A 24875-nucleotide genomic window follows, 5' to 3' on the forward strand; every position below is an offset into this window, starting at 1 on the left:
GTGCCCTTAGGTCTCCTGCCCTGAACTCTGCTCCCCTATGGTGTCTTGTGTTCCTTGTCCTACACTCTCTTGTCCTAAAATCTCATGCTGACGAGCTTCTCCACTGGCTATGTTTCCATGTCCATTTCATCTTTTGTCTGACCATCAGGCCTCAATCCATGGATCTTTGTTTTCTCTGGGCGTCTGGTGTCTTTACGAGTGCCCACATTAAGCTATTTGCTTCCCCACTCCTTCTCCCAGTCCTGTCTGTCTTGGTGCTTACCTGTATGTTATGTACAAAAATATTTACAACAGAAAAACAGTTGCTTGTGATGATTGAGTCTGCTGCACTTGTCACTTCACCGGTGATTGGGAGGAACAGGAAACAAAACGACGGGAAAGGCCGTGTGCCTCTGCATTTGTGTTCCCAGTCAGTTTTGTGATTATGTATTTACTACAGGAATCAGGCATTCCTTACCTTTTCAGTTACCCAGTGTCTCTAAAGCCTTATATTTATCTCAGCATGCAGCTTTATAAACTTTTCCCTGCAGTGCTAAGTGTGCCATGGGTGAAGGCATTAGGAATGTAGATTAGGGTGGTTTCTTGGAGAGCTACACATCAGTCGACAATATGTGATACAGCATGAGTCCCATCCTTTGGCGAACTATGAGCAGCTTTTGACTGTTGGTGAGCTACATCGGACCATTAATAGATACTACTGACGTAGATGTGTTAATAAAGTGACTGAAAGATGAATTAAAACTGGATGGAATTTATTATATAGGCATGCTCAACTACACAATATCTATAGATGAACAGCTGTACACTGAACAACATGTATTTCAGTTATGTGGTGAAATGTATTCTGAAACATAGTATTCACCAGTAACACGTCAAAATTTGATTCAGAGACCAACCTACATGGGACTTAAGAGTATACCAAAGCAGGTGTTAGAAGTAATTGTATGTTTATAAGGCACATTTTGCTTGCAAGAAATGGGAAACGTTTGGTAAGCTTTCTTGTTTCAAAGATTCGCCTCCCTACGAATCTTGAGAAGATGAGAAATTTTGTAAAATTTGGAAGGGATTAAAGAGTAAATCACAAAGGAAAATGTGAGTTTCCTCTAAAGATTTTTGGGGAAGTATAACCACTAAAGAAGCTCATCCAATGATTTTGTCAATAACATTGGTAAAATTTAATAGGGTTTAAATAAGTTTGGGTTTCGCTCCATTAAATGTTTGAAAAATTTAGAGGAAACGAATACCTTATTTTAAAACTCATTCATCAAAACATAATCTTTCATTACGAGTGGCTTGGTCTCCTGTGCGACAATTATTACATACAATAAAACGCTTTCCCACAAAAAGAGGTACAGCATGCAGGGATATAGCAGGCAGTGAGCACCAAAATCCACATGTCCCTGTAGTTCCAGGCATTTGCCCCGTTAAATATCTGCAAGATTGACCTGTCAAAACGTATAAGGGGATACAGATAAAATACGCACAACTCCTAATAATTCCTACATGTACGGAATAAATACAACATATACTACCATATACTACACATCAGAATTATACAACCACTTGTAATGAAGGCCTTGCTGGGATTAATGTACTGGTATTTATATAGCACAAATTTAGCTAGATAGAAGCAGCGTGTTGTAAATAATGGGAGTTGATAGAACATGATACAAGATTATGTACAGCAGATGGAGATTCCACACATTTAAATTACACAATTTCATTACACGTCATACATTTACAACAGAACAGTATTTCACTTAGATGTACAGTTTTAGGAGCATCACACTGCTTTCAGTCAAATACTGTAACCAGGATTAAAACCCAAGTGCCCTGATTCCAAAGTCAGCAGGTTAACCACAAGACCACCAGGCACTACCATTGCAAACATCAGGTTCAAGATTACATAATGCAGGGCCTACCATACCCTATGTTTCAGGCTTCTATAATTTACCCAGTATGCATACTTGTCACATTCCCTAGGGCCCAAGATATCCCTTTACAGGTTGTCATGCTAGCAGACTTTCACTGCTCAGTCAATTACTTTTCAATGTGCAGGTCCCATCACTGCATCTACAGTCTCTTTGTACTTACATTCAAGCTGCTGCCCTGAGGAAGACACCCACTAGCGTTAGTGATACACTCACGACATGCAGGGATTGCTAACAGTTTGTAGGTGTTGAGGACTGGTGCAATCCACCTCATGCTTAACCCCAGGGTGACGATGCTTAACTGGTGGTTACTGGAAGTTCTTCCAACTATCTGTTACCTTCCTACCACATTTATTATTTTATAAATGCCATACATTCACTGTTTCCAAATTCCCCTCCTAACATATTATCTTTCTAGCCCCCAACACAGCCTCTTTTTTTAAACTGCTTGTAGTTTCTTCCCCTATAACCTCACCGCTCCTTTCTCCGAACCACCCTATTTCATGACCCATGAGACGTCCTTCCAGGAAGAAAGATGGGCGGACACATCTGAGCAACTCAAAGTAAAACCAACTGGAAAGGCCTCAGTGTGTGGATAGCCTTTTCCATGACCAGGACTTCAGCATGTTCCTAGCATTCTTGGATCACTACCAATACTCCAGGAGAGGACTGTTTTGAGTACGTACAAGCACTTCACAGTGGCTTTTCTCATCAGGCCTTTTGGCATTCTATTTGCTAGGAGATGTTAACTGCAAGCAGCTTTCTTACTTCTTCCTCGACTCCTGTGTATATCAGTGAACTCGATTTAAGGAATGCTAGTTTCTAGGGCTGAGCTTTACTGGAGAAGTGGGCAGTGTTTGACACCTTGCCACATGCTGCATATATGACATCTGTGCAGTTCTTTCACCAAAAGGACTAGTAATAATCAGTTGTCCCGATGGGCAGTCATCTTTGGCTCTGTTTCAAATGGGAGTCCGGGATTCTGTCAAACAAGCAATTGGTAAGCAATATTCACTGGCGTCGAACAAAGTGATATCTGTGGGGGGCGTTTTCAGAACCAACTGTCCTCACTATAGAATGACTATCCTACTAATTTTGACCATTCTTGCAACTAGCCTGCTGGAAGTGACCCTGACTTGTCGATACAGCTGAACACCTCAGTTCTACCTAAGGGCCCATGTCTGTGTTAAATTTGTTGTAGAATTCAAATTATCCAACCATTTAGGTAATGATCAGGGAGAAACCACACAGCTCCAGTCACAACCCCTTCGAAAGCACTGAAATCTATTCAGATGAATCTGTTGTCCATACTGAAAATGCAGATTTCAGTGAGTGCACAGCTGAGGCGTACCACCTCATTTTCACTGTCAGAACGTTTTACAAGTTGTTCTGTGGCATACCAAGAGCTTGCCTGGGCTGAAAAGATTCACAAGCAGATCAATTTCACTTCCTAGGGCCCGGTTCGACCTTCTGAAATGAGTTTACTCATTTCCGATTTGTCTACTGGTACACAAACTGTCCTGTCAGTTTTGTCTAGGATGCAGGATAATTGAACTCTCCTCAAAACTGCCCTGATTTCCAGTCCTTCTGCTGCCTCCTCTGGTAGGGTCTGACAGTGCTTTTTTAGCCTCAGTACCACAATTTATCCTTGGACCTGTTGACCATATTTCTGACTCACCACTCTAGTATTTTTATAGTATTAGTATTATAGTGGACATTTCAGATGGCTGTCTCGGGATGCTTTGGTTCATCCCTTGACATTATGTGGATAAAATTCTCCAGTGCTACAGGGGTTCAGGAGGTTTTGTGACTTCGCCACATGTTCTTCAAAGCACTGTGTTGTACACCTCAAAGTCTTCTCACATTGCCTGCGTTTCTCTGCTGACGATGAAGTTAAAGCTTACAAAACTTTAGCCTAAATTGTCCCCCAATGGGAAAAGGCTGTTGTGCGATAGGGGTTTTCTGTATTACCTCTATATTCTGTGTTGTCAGAGAATCTACTCACCCAAGTGAACATATTTAAAATCGTAACCATCTCCTGCCCTTACCACAAAACTTGGCTGAGACCTACTCACACATAACAACCGGAACCATCTCCGATTCCTACCTGGAACTCAGATGTTTTGTCTATTGCCAGCTTGGGCCTTCCTGATGATTGAAATGTATATTTGTGGCATGTGTAGCTGTAGACCACATGCTTTGCACACTCCTGCCATCTAGTGTTAGGAATAGATGTTGAAAGTTTTTCACCAAATTATGTTTCGGTTTCAAGATAAGTGATCCCACCCCAGAGTTCACAGTGTACCTGGACGAAGACTCCAACTCGGATTATTTTTCCTTCATCAGGTCTGGACCTGCTTTTAGTGCTCTGGATCCTTGAGCTGCAAAATACAGTTGTTTGGTTCCGGACATCAAAATTGTCTCCATCAACTAAAACGATTTCAACCAACAGCAAATTGAATCCGACCTGGATGGAAGATTTTTTTCCTACTGCAGGTCATACGAGAATGATGTGGAGGTGGAGTCAGGGTATGGAGAAAACACTTTTCTAGTTTTGCCCCAAAAGTTCCTGTGGTTGGACCATGACAAGGTTTGCAATCTTTGCTTGCTTAGAGACACAAGGAATCAAGCTGTTTGGATTACCTAGTCCTTAAAAAATAAGAATACAATTAAATACAGAGGAGAATGTCAGTGGGCGAATTACAAAATGAAGCAGCAAAGTCTCACAAAACCAAAGACCGCATTCCGTTCCAAAGACAACGAGGGAACAAGCACCAAGGAGGAAAGTCCATTCAGTATGCCAGCAGGCCAAATGTTTTTGAGCGTGGAAACCTGGTACACATAGAGCTCTGACTATGACGAGGAATAGTCTTCCAGTGCCCCAGTAAAGCATGCTGATAGACTCCCATACCTCAAAACACCATCAAAGGATTCCCCCTTACCCAAGCGTTCAACCTGAACAAGAGTCAGGTAGTTGGGCTAACACCAGTCTCGAGATAGCCAGACTTCGAACCCCAAGATTGCACATATTAGTTCGAAGGAGGAAAGCCCATTCAGTATGCCAGTGGGCCAAACGTTTGACGAGGATCAGTCTTCCAGTGCCCCAGAGAAGCCTGCTGATAGACTCCTAGACCTCAAAACACCATCAAAGGATGCCCACCACAAGCGTTCAACCTCGACACGAGTCTCGTAGTTGGGCAAACACCACTCCCGAAATAGCCAGACTTCAAACCCCAAGAATGTACAAATTATTTCTAGATAGACTGCTCCAGCCAATGCCACTGAACCTGCTTGGCCACTTATCTTGACTTCGGAGAAACCTCAAGTGATAGGCTTCAAGCCTCAAAGCCAGACCACAGATTCTCAGATCCTAGGTACCAAACTTCCTCCTTCAGCACCAAATGCAACTCTGACCTCCACTTTCATACCTGTTTCGGCCGAAGCCATGATGCCACGCAATCTCACTCCCATCTTCTAACTAATTGAACAGCTTGATGCTAGGCAAAGGAGCAATTATATCCACCACCAGTCAAGTAAGAGGACACCTCGTTTTCCACAAGTAGACCCACCTCCTTTAAAGAAATGAAAATTTACATTGGAGAAAGATATTAGTGAATAGGAGCACCTTTCTCCTATACTAAATAATGTACATCCAGCAACACCAGCCTTGTTCCCTAGTCTCCACTCAGTCCCGTGGCTCCACAGTCACCACAACCTTCACTACAGCAGTCAACACACACTGACTGAGATCAGGCCACTAAGTTTAATCCACAGGACCCATACTATGAGCATGTCTCTACTAATGATGGTGACGATGATGCATGGCTTGGTTACACTGTGGATCCTCAGGACAATACCAATTTTGAGCCCTACCCATTGAAGTCTTTCCCCACCCATTGGCATAACTGCATACCTTATAATCATTCAGAGAGCAGCAGATCACCATAAGGTGAAAATCCTTGTCATTGCGGAAGAGGATGGCTTCCTAATGGAGAAATTATCCAAGACGTAGCAGTCTGTCCACTTTTTGCTCATGCACCAGAGCATTGCGAAGTGTGTGCAGAGAACTGTAAAAATGCAGTCCAAGCAAAGGTTGTAATCCCTAAAGTGGAAAAGAAATAGACTGGTGCTGAATGGTCCACTCTGTATTAGGGGTTGGTTATCACACAGATGCCCGATTAATGCACATTGCTAAAATGAAAGCCTTTTCCCAAGCAATTGAAGACACCCTGCCAACAGATAAGGAGAACCACAACATTGATGTGGAAGGTAAAAGAGGTGTGGTAAGGGTGTGTGACAGAGCAGAACATCACAAACTAAGCTGGTCTCCTCTCATGGTAGGACACATACCTTTGGGAGAAGATGGAGCAGCTTGTGAAACATTTGCCATCTGCAAGAGGGAAAAATAATATCTAGCACAGGGGTCTCAAACCTTTTTCTGTAGGGCTACATATGTTGAATGAAAATCATCAAGAGCTACTGATAATAATGTTGTAATAGTTGTCCACATCTGACAAGATTACATAAGTGGCTACCATATGCAGGGTTACTACCAACAATCACCACAGTGCATCAGACATGGTTGCTAGAATGAATGTAAAAACTGCTTTGTCAGTATAGACTGTCACTACGTATGAGTGGCACATAACAGCTATAGCTGCAAGGCGTCTAGTTCCAAGGTAATAACAGTTGTAAAAAGTCTCTCCAATGCCACATGATTTATCACTAAAATATCAGCTTTAAACTAGCGTTAAATATATTTTTGAAATAGTAATTTTTCTTTAAATATCAGCTTATGAGTTCTGAAAACAAACACATCTCCATCCCAAATGCAAACTTTCAATTTTGGTATACATATATTAATTCAACCAAGCAAAAGCTTCTCATTTAGTTATCTGTACTGCACCCAGTAGAGCTACTTATAGGTTGGTGAAGAGCTACCAGAAGCTCAGAAGCTACTCTTTGGGCAGCCTGATCTACCATCTGTTGGACACCCCTAGGGAGAGGAACACTATTGTCATCCTAAGAAGAAATGTGTGGCTATTAAGTGTCAGAATGATTTTAAGAAGTTCAGTAGCACGTCATCAATTACTTTTTTGGTGGGCAACACTTGTTTGGCTTGCAAGTGGCTACATGATGGAAAAAAATAAAAAAGACACTGACAAAGCAAAGGTCATGGGGGAATTCCTGACTCAAACAAACAAGAGTGTTTTGGCACCAAAGGGCGAGTGGAGGAGCCAATGCTGCAGCAACACCACAACATTCTGGCTTTCATTAACATCAGCCATTTCAGGTGGTACAACCTCAGCGAACCTGCTCCTGAGAAGGCATTAGAGGAAATAGCAGATGGAAGAGTAGAGGCGGCTAAGGCACCTTTGCCACCAAGAAGTGGCTTGCCAGCAATCTCCAGCTGATCACACAAGCCTGCTGGGTACGGATCATCTTATCCTTTCCACAATGGAAGGAAATGAACTCAGAGAAGTGTGGGTCCTTCCATTTGTCCAACAGTGATACTGCTGGGAGTATCACACCACATCCCACCGCACCATCAGTCAGCCACTTCAAAAGCTGCTCAAAGAAGCAGTGCAAGCACTTCTCCACTGTAATGCTATAGCACCAGGTCCTCCACACCAAACGTTGTCAAGAGTATTATTCCTACACCTCTTCATATCAAAGAAAGACAGGACACTAAGGCCTACCCCTACCCTAGACTTCAACCAATTAAACTGTTACATACTCACAGAGCATTTCAAATGACCACACAGCTGGACCTCATTCAGTTGCTCTGCACAGGAGTTCCTATAGTGACTCAGTCTCAGGGACCCTTACTTTCACATCTCCATCCACCCAGCGCATCATTGCCACCTGAGATTCTTGTTTTATTGCGGACAACACTACTAATTCAAAGTGTTACCCTTCAGGGTCACATTCGCCCCAAGAGTATTAGCCATATGTCTAGCAGTGGTTGCAGCTCTCTGCACCATTGTGCCATTTATGTCTTACTATATCTGGAGGCTGGCTTTCAATTTGTCTAACCATTTGGCTGTGGCAAGGGTATGCCCAGGCATGGGTCCCAACCTCACTGTGTCACGCTGGAGCCAATCTGTACGTAGCTGATGAGCACATAACTAGGGCAAAACCAGTCCTGGTTTGCTTGTGTTCCAGTTCATGGAGGATCTGGCGTGGCAGTTCCCATGCGGAGCAGGGTCGAGACTGATTTGCAAAAGGCTGGGTCCTAACTGTGGTGGAATGGTGAGCAAAAGAATGATGGGTTGGGATGCTACCCCGAGTGATTGACAGTGGTTAGACAAATTGCAAGCATTCCTCCCATCACCTTTTGTGGGTTTCATGTAGTGCCATAAGTAGCACGGGTATACCCAGATGTAGGTCCATGCTCACTGTATCACTGGAATCAAGCTGTACCTGGCTGATGATCCCATAATTAGGGCAACACTGGTCCTGGGTTGCTTATGTTCTGGTTCAGGGAGGACCTGGCATGGCGATTCGGGCTGGACTGTTCCCATGAGGAGCAGGGTCAAGACTGTATATGGCTTGGTCCAAACTGAGGATGCATGGAGAGCTAAAGAACAATGGGTTGGTATGCTACCTGAGCGATTGTAGTTAGATAGACAAATTGTAAGCATTCCTCCCATCACCTTTTGTGTGTTTTTTAAACAGTGACAGCCAAGCCTATCTTTCCAGATGCTGTGTTCTCTTTCAGTAAGAACAATCATGAAATTGCTAATAATTATGTTGTCGTGCATTGTAGTAGTTCTGAATGCTTGACTGCGCGCACATAACCCTTCACATGAGTTTTTTTCTAGGCAGTGGTCATAAGCAATAGGTCAGTCAAATGATCTAGTGTTGGTAGAGCACGGCATTTAACAGACTCTCAAATGCTGGAATGACAGGAACTGGACAGCTGTTTTGTGAACCCTTAGTTGGCTGTATCCATTACCATAGATGACTCACTAGTGAGGTGGGAAGCCCATCTCAGCAACCTGACCTAAGTTACCTAGATGCTGCAACAATGGGAAATGGCCCATCAGTTGCTCTGAGGTGACAGTAGTCTTACTGTCACTAAGACTGTTTTATCCATCAATTTGCTCCAAGACCATCCTTGTGCGAACAAACAACATAGCTGATGTACTAATGTAGAAACAAGAAGAAACTCACTGGCCTCAACTGTCAGCATTGGCACAGTTGATATGGTATTGGGTCATTCGCCACCAAGTCCTGCTCCCACCATAGAGTCTGCCTGGGTTGGACAATGGAAATACAGGACTCATCAACAAGTACAAGACTGGGAGATGAATCCCCCAAGTACTTTGGTAGTACTTTAAAAAATGAGGCTCATCCACTGTCTTTGTTTGCCACTACACAAAACTGAAAGTACCCAAGCTTTGTGTTCGGGTAACCACATTCGCAGTCCTTAAGCAATGTTCTGTGGATTAACTGGTCTGGGATATTTGCCTAGGCTTTTCCTCCACTATTTTCTTTTCCTTACATAGTGAGAAAGATTAGACAAATGTCCATGACACTCATTGCACAGACGTAGGTTAGACAGCCGTGGTACACAGTATTACTGGCAACGTCTTCCAACCAAATGAGAAGACACTCCTCAGAGCAGACCTCCTACCTCAGCATCAGGAGCAACGGAAACATCCAAATCTCAAGCAAATTAATGTTATTTGGCACCCAATGTCTAAGTTCGGTTATTGACAACTTCCAGAAGCAGTGTATGCTCATTTTGTGAGAAGCTTGCAGACCTTCATCAGGCGTTTGTGCTACACAATAGAAATGGTTAATTCAATACTGCACTATTAGACATTCACAACCTCTGCAGGCATAGGTTCAAGATGTCATCAGGTATCTTTTGCTTTTCTCAGTCTGCATAGTCTGACTCACATGTTTAAGCAATCTGCTTTGTACATAGAGCACTGCATAATGTTGTTCCTTTCTACAACTGTACACCTTCAGATTGCAAGCTAACCTGTCCTTTCTTTGTTCAGAATGGCCCTCTCCTTAGCTTTGATTCTTTGCATGCCTTTCTGGGTATAGCCTGTCTCTCTTAATCTCTGTTGTATTTCTGAAATGGCACACACTTTGCTTCATAAATCACAACATCTTTATTTAAGACATTATCCCTTGAACTTAACAATACCTAATCTCTGCCATTATGTCTCACCAGGCATTTGCATGAACCCACATAGCCCCTGCTAAATGTTGGACCTAACTCAGTGTAATCTATAACTTAGAAACTGGAAGCCCAAGACTAATCCCAATGCCCAACAATAACCACTGGCCTAACTATTGACCTTGAGTTCTGGAGTAGCGTGCTATTCATTGGAAAACATTTCAACATGTCATCAGGAGCAATAAGCAACTATATAAATGAAATTACAATGCAATTATGTTAAAAACAAATTGGGTTATTTGTTGAGAGGCGTGTAGTGCCACTCAATTAATTACACAGTTCTTGTCAGGGTGAACCTCAAAAAGTCGCTAAATTAACCTCTGCGTAACACTCTGGTGCTATGGCAAAAAAAGCAGTCAGGCTTAACTTAGAGACAGTGTGTAAAAGTATTTATTCAGTATGCAACCGTAATAAAGTGAAAACGCAAGTAAAATCACACATCAATGTAGAAAAATAGAGTGAATTGTGATAAATAAAATGGCACCAAAAAAATTAAATCTAATAGAGACAACCAGAGTTTTCAATTTTTTAAGTTCTTAGTGGAAAATAGTGCTTTAAAGATCAAAGCGTGACTCTCAGGCATCTGATTGCATGAGGCCGGGGCAAAGTCACACGTTAAGGTCGACCGGGATGGAGCATGGGTTGGATACATGTTATGTTACACAATTTATAGAGCGCATGGCTACCCTCGGGTTTCCCAGCGCTACTAAACCCTAACCACAGAGGGGATGAGAGTGATACGCAACAAGAAAGGAAGAAAAACAACTGGACCTAGAATAACCAGGTTTTCAAGGCCTTTCAAAATTCCAGTTCTTGCTCCATCGGCCGAAGATTAAGAGGCAGCGAGTTCCACAATTTGGCTCCTAAAAACATGAGAGAAGACCCACCCCATCTTGCTTTCTTTATTTTCGGTACGGTTACTAAAGCAAGAGTAGTGGATCTCAAATCTCTATTCGGCCTATAAAAAGTGGCCAAGTTCCTAAGGAGCATAGGTCCCCTATCATGCAAAGACCTGTGGATATAACATAGAGGCTTAAATTTGATCCGCTGTACAACAGGCAACCAGTGCAAGGAGGCCAATCCAGCTTTCACAGAAGACCTTCTCGGGATGTTCAGTAATAAACAAGCTGCAGCATTTTGAACTCTTTGTAATTTCTTTTTAACATATACTGGGGCGCCTAGGAAAAGGCCATTCCCGTAGTCTAGCCTTGAAAGAACAACAGCTTGCACAATGAGTCTTCTAGCCAGTGCTGGAAGAATAACAAAAATCTTCCTACGAAGTCTCAGTAAGGCAAAGCAAGTAGTAGATATGTTCATAGCCTGCAGGTCTAGCGTCAGAAGGGGATCCAGACTGATCCCCAGGCTCTTAACATGCTTTTTGGGAGGAGGGAACTCACTAAGTGCCGAAGGACAGGTGCGAGAAATTCCAGGCCTTGGTTCAGGGCCCAGTATCATGACTTCCGTCTTCTCCTCATTTAGTTGCAATTTACTCTGAGTCATCCAGCTTGAGACCGCTTGCATACAAGTAAGGAAAGCGGCTCCTTCTGAGGTCTCATTAGCAGAAAAGGAAACCACCATTTGGGTGTCATCAGCATAGGACACTAATGCTAACCCAAATGATTCCACCAAAGAGGCCAAGGAAGCCATATAAATGTTAAACAGTGTCGGACTAAGGGCAGAGTCCTGAGGTACACCACACCTGCACTGTAGTTTGTTTGATAGGAATGATCGATCTAGGACCTGAAAGGACCTGTCCTGTAGGAAGGAAGTAAACCAGGCAAGTGCCTGTTCCTGAATTCCGAGCTCCCTCATTCTCTGGATCAATACCTGGTGGTCTGCTGTGTCAAAAGCTGCGCTCAAGTCCAGCATATAATAATCACTGTGGTAAGACCCTGGTCAACCCTCTTTCTAGCCTCTTCCGTAACTGCAATTAATGCAGTTTCCGTGCTGTAACCAGTTCTAAAGCCCATCTGAGTGGGATGGAGCAACCTATTCTCTTCTAAAAAAGGTAGAGAGTTGCCAATTGATGTATTTATCCAGAATTTTAGCGGGGGTGGGCAAAAGGGAAATGGGTCTAAAATTATTCAACACTGTTGGGTCAAGAGAAGGTTTTATTAATAGCGGTTTCACTATAGCATGCTTCCAAGACTATGTACTACTCCTTTGGAAAGAGAATCATTAAGTAAATGTGTCAGCATCCGAACAATAACTTCCGCCCCCTGCACAAATACGTGAGGAGGGGCAGGGTCCAGGAGGGATCCTGATTTCAGGGCGCTCAAGAAATTTAACACTTGATTTTGTGAAAGAGGGTTAAGGTGAGAAAGACAGGCTGTATTAACACCATTAACAAACTCCTCCTCCTTCAGTGAAGGACTTTTCTCCCCAAAAGTGGCACAGGTGTCCAAAAATGTTTGGTGGAAAAATGTAGCTAGTAAATTGCTGTGTTCTGTGGAAGCCTCTAACGGATTGTCTTTCACTGGCGCGTGTAGAATATCTTTTAATATTTGGAAAACTACTTTGGGGGAACCTGCCGCTCCCTCAATTTTCTGCTAGTAGAAAACCCTCTGTGCCTCCTTAATTTCAGCATGATACCTTCTGATAGCCCCCTTGTAAGCTTCCCTATCTGCTGGAAAAACCGCTTTCTCCAAGTTCTTTCTAACTTTTTACATTCCTTTTTTAGGAGAAGTAATGAGGGGGTAAACCAAGGGGCGCTAGTTGTTCTATGCGGATCAGACTTTTTCCTCAGGGGAAGAACTATGTCCAGACTTTCAGTGATCCAGTCACTGAAAGCTTCAACTTCAGATCCCCTCTTGCTCATGACACTGGATTTAAGAGATTCCAAAGTGACAAAAAAATTATCTTTATCCCGTTTATTCCACGATCTCCCGACCTGAACAACAGGCTTACTCCCACTCACCATTGTACCCGTGGCTAATTCAATAGAAAGTAAAAAATGATCAGACCACGCTAGTGGGGTCGGAGACCTACATGTCAGGGCAGGAGTGTTACTAAACACTAAGTCAATAGTATGACCCATTTGGTGGGAAGGGCCTTTAACAAGTTGGGTCAGGCCCATTGCTCCCATACCACCAAGTAGATGCCTTGAATCTGTTCGTTCCGGGATCTCACCATAAATATTAAAATCTCCTTGTAAGATTAGGTCTGGCACATATAAAATCTGCCGTACAGTCTAAGAGAGAGTCTAAAAACTTTTCTGAGGTGGATTCGTCCCAGTCTTGGCTTACAATCTCACAAGCCACATGAATGCTCTCATTGGGTGACCCTAACCTGATCTGAAAGTTGTGAACGCCATTTTCTAAAACTGTGGATGATCTCTTGGGCTGAAATGAGATGGGGAAAAAATGGTGAAGGTGGGATTAGGGGTCAGGGTGGAGATATTCTGACCCCCATCATTTAAATGGGAAAGTGATATTGTGAAGTTATGTGTTTTAAAAACGGGAATGTGTTTCTCCCTCCCTCAACCCACCCCATTCGCGAATCCACCACAACGCCCAGCGCAGGCCACTCTGTAGCGTTGCAGCGAATTCGCAACTTTTGGAGAAAAAAAACACTTAAAAAAAAAAAAATCACATTCACACACTCACCCTCCCACTCAGTCATGCACATACTCGCAGAGGCACTCACTCACACACCCAATCACAGATCCATTAAGATTCTCTCACGCCCACTCACACACCCAATCAAAATCTCACACACCAATTCACATTTTCTCTCCCACTCACAGATCCACTCAGACACTCTCACACCCACGCACAGATCCACTCAGGCACCCATTTCCAGACCCACTCTCACGCACCCACTCATAGACTCACTCATGCACCCACTCACAGACCACTCAGACCTTCATGCACACAGCCACAGACCTACTTAGACCCTCACGCACCCACTCAGACCCTCACACACCCACTCAGACCCTCACACACACCCACTCACAGATGCATTCAGGCTGTCACACATCCACCCAGAGACCCACTCAGGCCCTCACGCACCCACTCACAGTCCCAACTCGGACCCTCACGTACACACCCAGAGACCCAAACACACTGACACACCCACTCACAGACCAACTCAGACCGTAACACATCCACTCACAGTACCACTCAGACCCTGAAGCACCCACTCTCACACCCAGAGACACCCTCTCACACCTAGAGAGACGGACCCTTCGACCATGTGTGGCGCAGAGTTGGGTGTCATTAGGGGTTGGTAGCAGAGGCTGTCCAGAGGCCAGGCCCCGTGGCCAACCCCTGCCATGCACAGCAGGGCGGTTTGGGTGGTTATAGGAGGTTGGCAGCAGGCAACTGCCGCGCAGTGGTTGGGTTAATGTATAGTAATTAAAATTACTTTCCGTTAAAAAAATATAGAAATTCACTGAAAAAAATTAAAGGATGCAGGGACGTTATAGTTAGGATGGGAAATTGAATTTTTTTTTAAAACATAGAAATTCACTTAAAAAGCCAAAGTTTACAAGGACGTTATAGTTAGGTTCTGAATTTGCTCGTTCAAAACATTTAGAAATTCAGCAGTTATAGTTAGTTATTTCAAATAGCTATAAATTGTGAGCTATGGTAAATATAACTCGCACCCTTGCCATGCACTGTTAATTACCCCAGATATTACAGCAATCATGACTTTTATAATTTCATTAAAAATATCAATGAAGCATTAGCAGTCAAATTAATGAAGGGAAAAATTGTGCATGACGGGGGTGCAAGTTTCATGTACCTTAGAGCGCGAGTTATAGTTACTTAAAATAACTCTATAACTGCTGAATTTCAAAGGTTTTGTACAAGTAAAATCAGAACCTAACTGTAACGTCCCTGTAACCTGTGGCTTTTAAGTATATTTCTGTGTTTTTTTCATTCTATTTCAGAACTATATGTTAATGTACATTTATTGATGGTAGCAGCTTGCCTCCAAAAAATGCAATTCCAGTCCATTTTTAACAGTGATCAAATCAAGACTTTCATGGAAGGATGTAAAAATGTCATTTCCCCTAGGGTACCAACTAAATACTTCATAGAATCTTAATGTTGTTCTTAACAGATTTAGTACCTCCTTTTGAGCCACTGCATTCGTGTCTGCTATTATTCATATCTTGGAAAGTGCCTTTCCTTTAGAAGTCAGCACAACTTCCCAGAGGGTTAGTGAATTGCAAGCCTTAATGACTGAAGAACTTTGTCTTAAAGGACACAATAAGATTTTCTGAAGAATGTACCCTTGTTTGTTGCCTAAATTCATCTCTCCTTTTAATATAAACCAAACTCTTTAGCTACCCTCTTGTTTTTTCCAGGCATGGGGTCATTATCAGAAAGAGCATCACAAACACTTAGGGCCTGATTACAACTTTGGAGGAAGGTGTTAATCTGTCCCAAATGTGACGGATATACCACCCGCCGTATTACGAGTTCCATAGGATATAATGGGCTCGTAATACGGCGGGTGGTATATCTGTCACATTTGGGACGGATTAACACCCTCCTCCAAAGTTGTAATCGGGCCCCATATGTTAAAAGATCCAAAATGTATTCTGTTGTAAACACCAAAACTATCAAGAAAGCCAAGAAGTTGTTTTTGCACAGCCTCACCTGAGCAACCTTATTTCAAAGTATGGCATTGCTATTCGGATAGTTAAATGTATTCACCTATGGCGTGTGAAACCTAAATGCGCATTGCCTTCTTTGGCTAGAGCACATTCCACAAATATTTTTTTTTAAAAAGGAACCACGGTTTTCTTCTACAACATCCCTTTTTGGGTATATCTAATGTTGCAACTTAGCTTAACATTTGCATTCTTACAAAATATTATGTGGCAATGCATGCTTTGCAAGAGGTGCTAGTAGGCCAGACAGTCTTCTTAAGAACAATATTTCATGTGTCTTCCATTCTTATTCACAAGACATTGCTGTTTAGTCTGTGCAAAGCATGAGAAATAAGTGTACGTGCTGCACATGGAAAATGTTCCTTACCTTTTTAACAATTGGTTTCAGCGAGAATTGCTGTAGACTCACATGCACCCTTTTCGCCTTCCTGTAAGCAAGTTCATGTAACACGTTGGATTAATAATATATCGTCTGTTTGCATTTAGTCGCAGTTCAGACATATTACTACTTTGCATCTCCACTCTAGCACTCACCCGCAGGAGAAACAGTGCAATCTTAGGTGGAGTCTGTGCCGTCATGCTTTGTGGATTTCAGGGAGCGGTATCATGAGTCACCTTGAAATAGAAACTCCTTCAAAGACAACCACCTTTTAATGATCCAAGCCCAACATTAGCTGGGAGGCGTGTGTAAATCATGTGACACTACAGCACAGCAGGCTGCAAACCTGCTAGGACAGCTAAGTAACATTTTCAATTCTCTATATCAGTGGTTCCAACCTGTGGTCCGGGGACCCCTGGGGGTCCGTGAAGCCTCCTCAGGGGGTCCCCGACTGCTTAGAAAATTAATTATTAACAGATTAGGTCCCCAGCTTTCGGTAATGACTCATTGGGGAGGGTTCCTCGGATTCCAATAAGAATTCAGTGGGGGTCCCTGGGTTCCAGTAATGAGAAAGTGGGGGTCCACAGAAGTCAAAAGGTTGGGAACCACTGCTCTATATAATACATCCAGGCTCATGCATCTGACACCAATATTTCTGTTTACCAAGGAACATTCATATGCATCTTGATTATCCAGTAAATGGCAACCATACATTTCCTGGAGCACAATACTCGTATAATACTCATTTAAAACCTAATATTCTTTTTCCATCTCCTACATGCATACTACTTTGTATCTACTGATACCCAAGTGTTAGAAATTTGGTCTCTAGTTGGCAGAGGTTTGCACTCTCTCCACGTAGGGACCACAAACCTAGTCAGGACAAGTAAGATACACACCAAAAGATTTTCTGTGCTCACTCTCTGGTATCTTGGCACAGAGCAGTCACGCTAAACTCAAGAGGCAATATGTAAACACCACAAAAGGACTCCATGCTAGTTTAGAAAAATAGTCAATATTTATCCGAGTGAAACAAGACTAAACTACAAAAATCCAACATGCACAAGGCAAGTTATGAATTTTCAAAGATTTAATCAAAATGCAGTGCTTAGAAGACAATAGCTCCAACCAGAACTATTTAGTCACTCTGGACCGGGGCAAATCCAAAACTTCAGTCCAACCTCAATGGATCGCAGGCTAGGTACAGTAGTCACGCAGACCTGCTGACAGTACCTTGTTTGCGACATGACTCAGGACAATGCATTGATCCAAGGAGGGGATGCGACGCCCTTGCAGACTATGCGTTGTTTCCTGATCGGGCAACATCCGTGGTGCATCTATGTCCAGAAGCAATGAGTACTGGTTCTGGTGCATCAGTCCAGTATCGGTCAAGCTGGGGCTTCATTGTAAGTTAGACTCTTTGCATCATGTGGTCGGCAAACAGTGTCTGCGGCTTCTGTGCAGGCAGCGGCAAAAGCAGCGTTTCTGCAGCGGGATGCTCTGGGTCCGAGTGATGCGCTGGTGTCCTTGCATCAATTCTTGTGTTGCAGCACCACACTCACCTCCAAGGGCCCAGGACTGGATTTAGTTCCACTTGGCAGAGCATAACTCACAGCTGGGGATCCCAAGTGCTGGTAGCAATATGCCTTTGAAGTCTTTGGTGTCCTTGAGACTTGAGAAACAGGAGGCAAGCTCAGTCAGGCCCTTGGAGAATTTTAGGTTGCAGGACGTAAAGAGCTAGATCAGTCCTCTCTCTCCCAGGCAAAAAGTAGCAGACAGCAGGCCAACACAGTAGAGAAAATAGGCAGTCCCTCCTGGCAGCCCTGCGGTCCTTCATCCAGGTAGAATGTCCTCAGTCTAGAAGTGTTCTCAGTACATGGTAAGAGGCCCAGTACTTATACCCAAGTATGCCTTTAAATCAGGGGAGACTTCAAAGAGTGGTTTTGAAGTGCCCAAGTTCCCTTTCAGCCCAGTCCGGTCTGCCAGGAGGTCTGCAGGGTTATCTCTCCTCTGTGTGGGGTCAGACCACTACCCTTTGAAATGTAAGTGAGAGCCCTCCACCCTTCCTGCCCAGAAAGCCCATCAGTATGTAGATGAAGTGCAGATGCATTTGAGTGTCCTGTGTCTTATGGCTGTCTGGATGGAATGCACAAGGGGAGCTGTCACCTAACCTTAAACAGACCACACATGGATTGGAGGCTGGCTAAGACACAGAATGGTTAAGGTAAGATAATGCCAACTTTCTAAAAGTGGCATTTTCCGACCTGCAATTTAAAAACCACCTTTACGAAAATATATGTTTTTAAATTGTGAGTCCAGTGATACCAAACTCCACTTTTCTATTTTTTCTCAATTAGAAATTACACTTAAAAGATGTTTTAAGGCAATCTCCATACTAGCCTATGGGAGAGATAGTCCTTGAAATAGTGAAAAATGAATTTAAGAGTTTTTCACTACCTGGACATGTTGAACTTAAAAGTACATGTCCAACTTTTTAAATACTGCCCCCTGCCTTTGGGGCTAACAAAGGCCTACCTTAGAGGTGTCCTACATTTAGTAAAAAGGAAAGTTTGGGCCTGGTAAGCAGGTACACTTGCCAGGTTGAAATGGGAGTTTAAACTGCACACCCAGGCTCTGCAGTGGCAGGCCTGAGACATGTTTGAAAGGCTACATTTTTGGGTGGTGCAGATTGTGCTGCAGACCCACGCGTAGGCCCTCGGTGTATGGTATGCCACTTTACAAGCGACTTACAGGTAAATTAAGTATGCCAAACAGGTGTAAACCAATCATACCACGTTTTAGGGGAGAGCACATGCACCTTAGCACTGATTAGCAATAGTAAAGTGCCCAGAGTCATAAAGCCAGCAAAATGAAGGTCAGAAAAATAAGAGGAGAGAGGCAAAAAGTTTGCGGATTACCCTACATATTAGGCCATTATTTCTGATGGCTTTTGGAATATTTTAGTAATGTGGGGTCACATTTATGTATATCCAGTATAGATGTACACTCAGTTTTAATCTATTATAATTACGTTTGATGTTTTGTTTATTTTGTTTTTGTTGGGGGGGGGGGGTTAACTATGGTTTTATTATAATCATAGTTACACCCCCAGCGCACCTCAAACCATTTATGGCAAGGTTTGTGGTTAACCAGAATCAGAAAATAGAATACATTAAATATCAATAGAAAATAACCAAGTAAAGCACACACATACATACACATCATTCAGGCCATTCATAAAAACAAAAGAACTGTGCACATGCCTCTTAAATTTGTTAGTTTCTGGCATACTTATTATCTGGTGCACCAATCACAATTCTGCCCAGTCCCTACCGCTCCGATCTGTCTCCCATCACTGCAAGAAGGGAACCACTGATAAATGATACACGTATCCAAGCATCATAATAATAACAGCATTTATTCAATAGATATACATTCTGTATACCTTGTATAAGCCCACGTTTCTCACCAGGTCTCATACTCTGACCATTAAGTATGAATGTACGCCTAGAAAGTCAAACACATTTAAATAAAATACAAACTAAAAATTGGCCACGTTAATTGCATGAGTACTGTATATACTTTCTTACATAACTACACACTTTCACCCATATGAGGGTTCCTTACCCATAGATGATTTTGATTGCACAGAATTAGGGAGTATCTTGTTTTAATAGTTTTCACTTTGTTCTGCTGTTAGCAGTGGCCATGAAAATAACAGTGTACAGTAACAAGCTATTCTGCTGCAATGTATTGTTCCACTGAAATCACGTTAGTGCCTGTGCCGGCCACAATCTGTATGAAAGCAAACACTTTGCCAGGCCCAAGACAACTGTTCCTCTATTATACCCAACAAAGTCCTGCATTGGGCACCATAAAAGGTTACTTGTTGGCCCTTTTGGCCTTTTTGCATGTACCCGACCAGCCTTCCTTGTGAAATCACCGGTTGTGATGCAGTTTATTAAATATTTGACACTTCTGTTCCCTCCCAAATCCTTCATGATGCCACAGTGGGATCCAGATTCGGTCCTAACATTCCTCAAGTGTACCCCCTTTAAGCCAATGCACAGCTATGTGTTGCGTCTGCTGACTCGTACAATCATCTTTATTATAATCACTTCAGCTCATCACATGAGTGAGATTGAGCATCTCTCAGTGCAGGCATCTTACACCCCCTTTTCTCTTACACAGACTGAGGTTGAGGACCATGGTGGCCTTCTTGCCTAAAGTCCTGAAGCCTTTTCATGTTGAACAGTCACAATCCCAGTGTTCTTTGTCCCACCTCACCCCTTGAAAGAGAAGTCTCTTGACAGGTTCACTAAAGAGTCTCGGACTTTTATAGTGATCACAGTAAAGACCATTTGGTGGACAATCAATTCTTTGTGGGATTCTCTGTGAGTATCTATCCTAAAGGTGAGTAATCTGCAGTTAGAAGTGTTCACCAGAAGAACCAGTGACTTATCTTTGGGAACGCTCTTTCTGGTAGGTATTCTAACTGCATTTTGCTCATTGCCTTCCTCTCTCCCCCTTTCCATGGAGTGGCCTCTTTGTGACTTCTACAGAGGTCCCAAATTAGAAATCTGCACGCTGGTACCTTTTTTGTACACTCCATCTAAGGGCACAAAAAAAGTCGCACATGAAACCTTTGTGTGCATGGAGGGGTGGAGATTATATACGGCTCTGCTCTGTCATTTCCAGGGCAGAACGAGGCCAACACGGAGCTGCATGATGCTACCTAGCAGCAAGTGAGTGCACTGTTGTGAAAGCTTTTGCACCGAGTCTCCACCCAGTTAATATTGTGAAGGTGAGGATTCTGCTATTAGTTGGAATATCCACCAGAAAGGCTTTACCTATGGTAAGTAACTTTTCCTTTAGGAAGGAGCAGTGGGGACCAGGTTACCATTGATTTCCAGTGGTGCATCTGACTCTTTCTGTTGATATGGCTGATAATTACTGTGAGATCTCATAGTTTTATCTTTTAATAGAGTCAAGTGGTAAAAATGTGTATTAACCTGGTTAGCTGACAATTTTACAGCTTTGCCCAGTTGATAATTCACGTCCCCACACCCACACACCCACATAGCCTAATGTATGAGAAGTAGATTGCTATCTCCTCTGTTGCAGGATCCAAATGAATATTTATTGTAGTTAAACAAAAAAAAGTTAAGTAACAGCACTGTGCTCATGGAAACTACCCAAAGTTGCAAACAGTTGTAAAGTGCTTACAGTGAAATAATGGATGTGTAAGCGATCACTGTCAAAATGTAATAAGTGTCTTAATGGGGTCTGTGGTTACATGGCTATTTTTGATTTTCTAGGTACGAATTACGACTACATCCGAGAGTTTAAAAGGAGCACAGGAGCTTGGAACCACACCAAACCTTTACTACCTTCAGATCTGCGCCGCACAGGCTGCGCCGCCTTACGTATTGCAAACTGCAAACTTTTCCGTTTACAGCTTCAACAAGGACTGTTTCGTATCCGTGTCCCATCTCCATGAGGACCCCACAAAAAGTGAAACACGGAGACAGTACAAACCAGAAACTTCAGATCCCAACATGACTTTCCGTGGGGGAAGCAGAGACACTGCATCTGATATGTATCCTATGGACTGTGCTTGGGTATGCAAAAGCTCATTTCATTCAAGGCTGAACACCGTGAGCTGTTTTTGTGGGTGGTGGGTCTGGCTCGGGAGCTGGCTAGAGTGATATGAACTAGAAATGTCCCTCAGCCACAGTATTCTACAATTGTACTGATGGGTATATCAGGGACAGGTGAGAGTCTGCAAACCTATAATGTTAAGTATTTAGAGAGCTGTATAACATAGAGTGCAATTTCCCACAAGGGACTTTATATATTAATGTGGATAGCTTTAATGCCTAAAGAATGCTGTATGCATTTACTGTCTCTAGGTTACTAGAGGACACTGTTCCGCTGTTACGAGAGTTGGATCAATTCATATTTAGGTCTATGCTCACAGCCTACCATTTGTATCAAATTAGGACTGCGTGCAGATATTTTATTGGAAAACAAATCACATCAATAGTCAAAAGCATGGTACAGGCACACAGTGTGGCCCAAAAAGTCAATTTCTATATAGCAGTTACGGAGCATTGCATATCTGGACCACACTGTCCCACTGTGTTCATGATAGTGAGAAACAAGGAATACTGAGAAAACACTGTAGCACTGTGGCTCAGGAGGCTAAAGACAAGGGTGTTTGGTGCTCATTCAGCCGCCAATCTGGTTGGACAAATGAGTTGATTTCAGAATGTTTGCACTGTTTACCTTATCAGTCTGTCTGCAAGAGCCACATTTAACAGCATGTTCTCCACTTATGTTCCTGGACCTATGGACACATTACATAGAGTGATGTATGTTAACTTGTGCACCAAAACACTGTGACACTCATGCTTGTGTAATTTTAAATTATAGGTATGTGTACTGATTTCTTCATGAGAAAGAGTGTTTTAGAATATGGTAGACATTACCTATCTGTATTTTCAAAAGGAAATATAAGGAACTGAATTCTAAATGTAGAGGAACAAGTTTGGTTCAAATTTACAAGAATCATGTGTACCTTAAAAGATTTAAGATTATTGCCCCATAATCTAAAAAGGTAACCATTTGTGTAACTCAAGTGTCTTATTAGTCCTGAACAAAGTGTTTGTTGCATTTCCTGCCAGCAATGCGAATAGTATTTCAAACCTGGAAAGGCTCCTTATCATGTTAAAAACTTCCATGTCTGGTTCAAGCTTACAGTAAATTACAAGCTACTCTTAGATTCTGAATCTCTATTTAATCCAAACGGCTAAATGCAGCCATCTGACATATCCAGTCAGGCACCAGGTTGTCAGTGTTAGAATGTTTCATAAAGTGGTTTCTAGAGTGGGCATCATTTTTAAGGTTGAATACATATTCAGTTAACTATTTCACCAAAGATTGTTTGTCTTTAATTTTGCACAAAGGGGCCATGCCCTTCACAGTAGCTATAGTAGTGTATCATGAAATTGCTTTTAACCTGTTTAATTGTTTTGAAAGAAATTTTGAGTGAGCACTTGAGTGTTCTGCATCAGTAGAGCTGCTAGGTCAGAAAACTAATCCCTGAGAGTATTTATGCTGAAATGACTTTTGCACAAAGGACAAATTACCAGTTATGTTTTAAAATAAGATTGCTGATTTGGCTCAATATTAAAAACATTCTGACTTTTTTTTTTTTACATTAGAACATTTAAAAATAATTTATGGTGATTAGAATAAAAATGTACTTTCTAGATTTATTGCAAATGGAGCTCTGTTTAATAAGTAAGACTTAAATCAAGCCTAACAGAAACTAACAATATGTAATATGTTCTTGGACGGGGTTCAGATATTTACAGGATGCAAGACAAAATGTGACCTTATACTATTTGTGAGCTCATTAATTAATATATACCATTCACAACTATATTACTAGAAAACAATGGGGCACAAGCAAGGCTTCCCATAGTGCAATTGTTCAGAATTGACTGTGCGATATGAAAGTGGCTTCATATTCTTTCTTGAATCTGTTTAGCTATGGGAAGTCTACCATGTAAGATCGTTGTGGAGTCCTATAGAAAGTGCAATTTTAAGCATGGAAATTCCTAGAGCTGCATGCCTGCATCTCCTGCCACCTTTTGCCTGGATCTTTAGTCTCTCAAAATTAGCCTGTGGTTGTCAGTAGTATTATAAGTAAGCCTATGTCAACCAAATTCTAATTTAATCCAGAATCCTCTTTGCTTCTATGCCGTTTGTTTTTCTGTCGTTGCTGTCTGATCTTGGAGCACCTTGGTGTGTATTTTTTTTTATCCTGGAACTCATCACGGTTTGGCCTCGTTATGTCTTCTTTAAGGTTTGGAATAACTATTAACTTTTGTGTCTTTTTCGATGTGTGGCTGTTGCAGACATCTCCATCCTCAACTATGGAGATTTTGTCATTGAGAAGATGTCATGCTAAATGTGTTGAGTCTGTTCATGGAGAAAATCATGCTGACTTTTTCAAAAGAACATGTGTAATCTGCCCTCAAGTCACAAACCAGTTAGCTCCTTTTGGTAGAAGAATAATGTTAAAGTAGACCGGCCAGTAGGCAGAAAAGAAATGGCAGATGAACGGGAAGGTACCAGTGTAAACTTCTTCAAAAGAACAAGACACCATCATGATCATTTTAAACTCACCTCTGTTGACCAGCTCAGGTCATCCTCTCCTGAGATCTCTCTATATTGAGAAACCCACAGGCATCACTGTGAAGGATGCTATTGGTCCTGTCAGGGTAAGATAACTTGGTTAAAGATTTACTTCTCTCTTCTTCAGTTTCAGTCCTAATCCTTGAAGTCATCATTCTCACGAATGTCACAGATCATCTTGGCATTGCTAAGTCAGAGAACAAATAGGACTGCATCTATGTTGGTGCATGAATTCTCTCCAGGTCATTGGGCAATATTGAGATTGAGAAGTCACTCCCTGTTTGATGGCACGCTCTGTGCAGTGCCAAAATCTACTTCCACATGTAGCTGTCCGTCATCATCGAAAAAAGTCTCTCTGCTTTATGAGCTTGAGAGATTTGTGAAAAATACACTGTGTGATGTAGACTAGGTAACTTGATGACAGTTGATCCAGGATCACATGGCTTTTCAAAGAAGAAATTCTACCTTCCAGCCTAGCTCTACTCAAATTAACCATCCTGTGAAACCCCTTTAAAGCATCGTATGACCTAGCACGGATTG

At 42.4% G+C, this 24875-nt stretch overlaps 1 protein-coding gene across 1 annotated transcript in view; it reads left to right on the forward strand.

The window, feature by feature from the left end:
• Positions 1-23414, forward strand: part of GAN (gigaxonin) — a 241000-nt gene extending 217586 nt beyond the window's left edge. The window contains exon 11 of the mRNA XM_069216942.1: positions 21449-23414. Within this exon, the coding sequence (XP_069073043.1) occupies positions 21449-21630 (182 nt within the window). The 3' untranslated portion in view covers positions 21631-23414. The remainder of the gene's footprint in view (positions 1-21448) is intronic.
• The last annotated feature ends 1461 nt before the right edge of the window (positions 23415-24875 follow it).

Source organism: Pleurodeles waltl, chromosome 12 (genome assembly GCF_031143425.1).
Source record: "Pleurodeles waltl isolate 20211129_DDA chromosome 12, aPleWal1.hap1.20221129, whole genome shotgun sequence".
NCBI classification, from domain to species: domain Eukaryota; kingdom Metazoa; phylum Chordata; class Amphibia; order Caudata; family Salamandridae; genus Pleurodeles; species Pleurodeles waltl.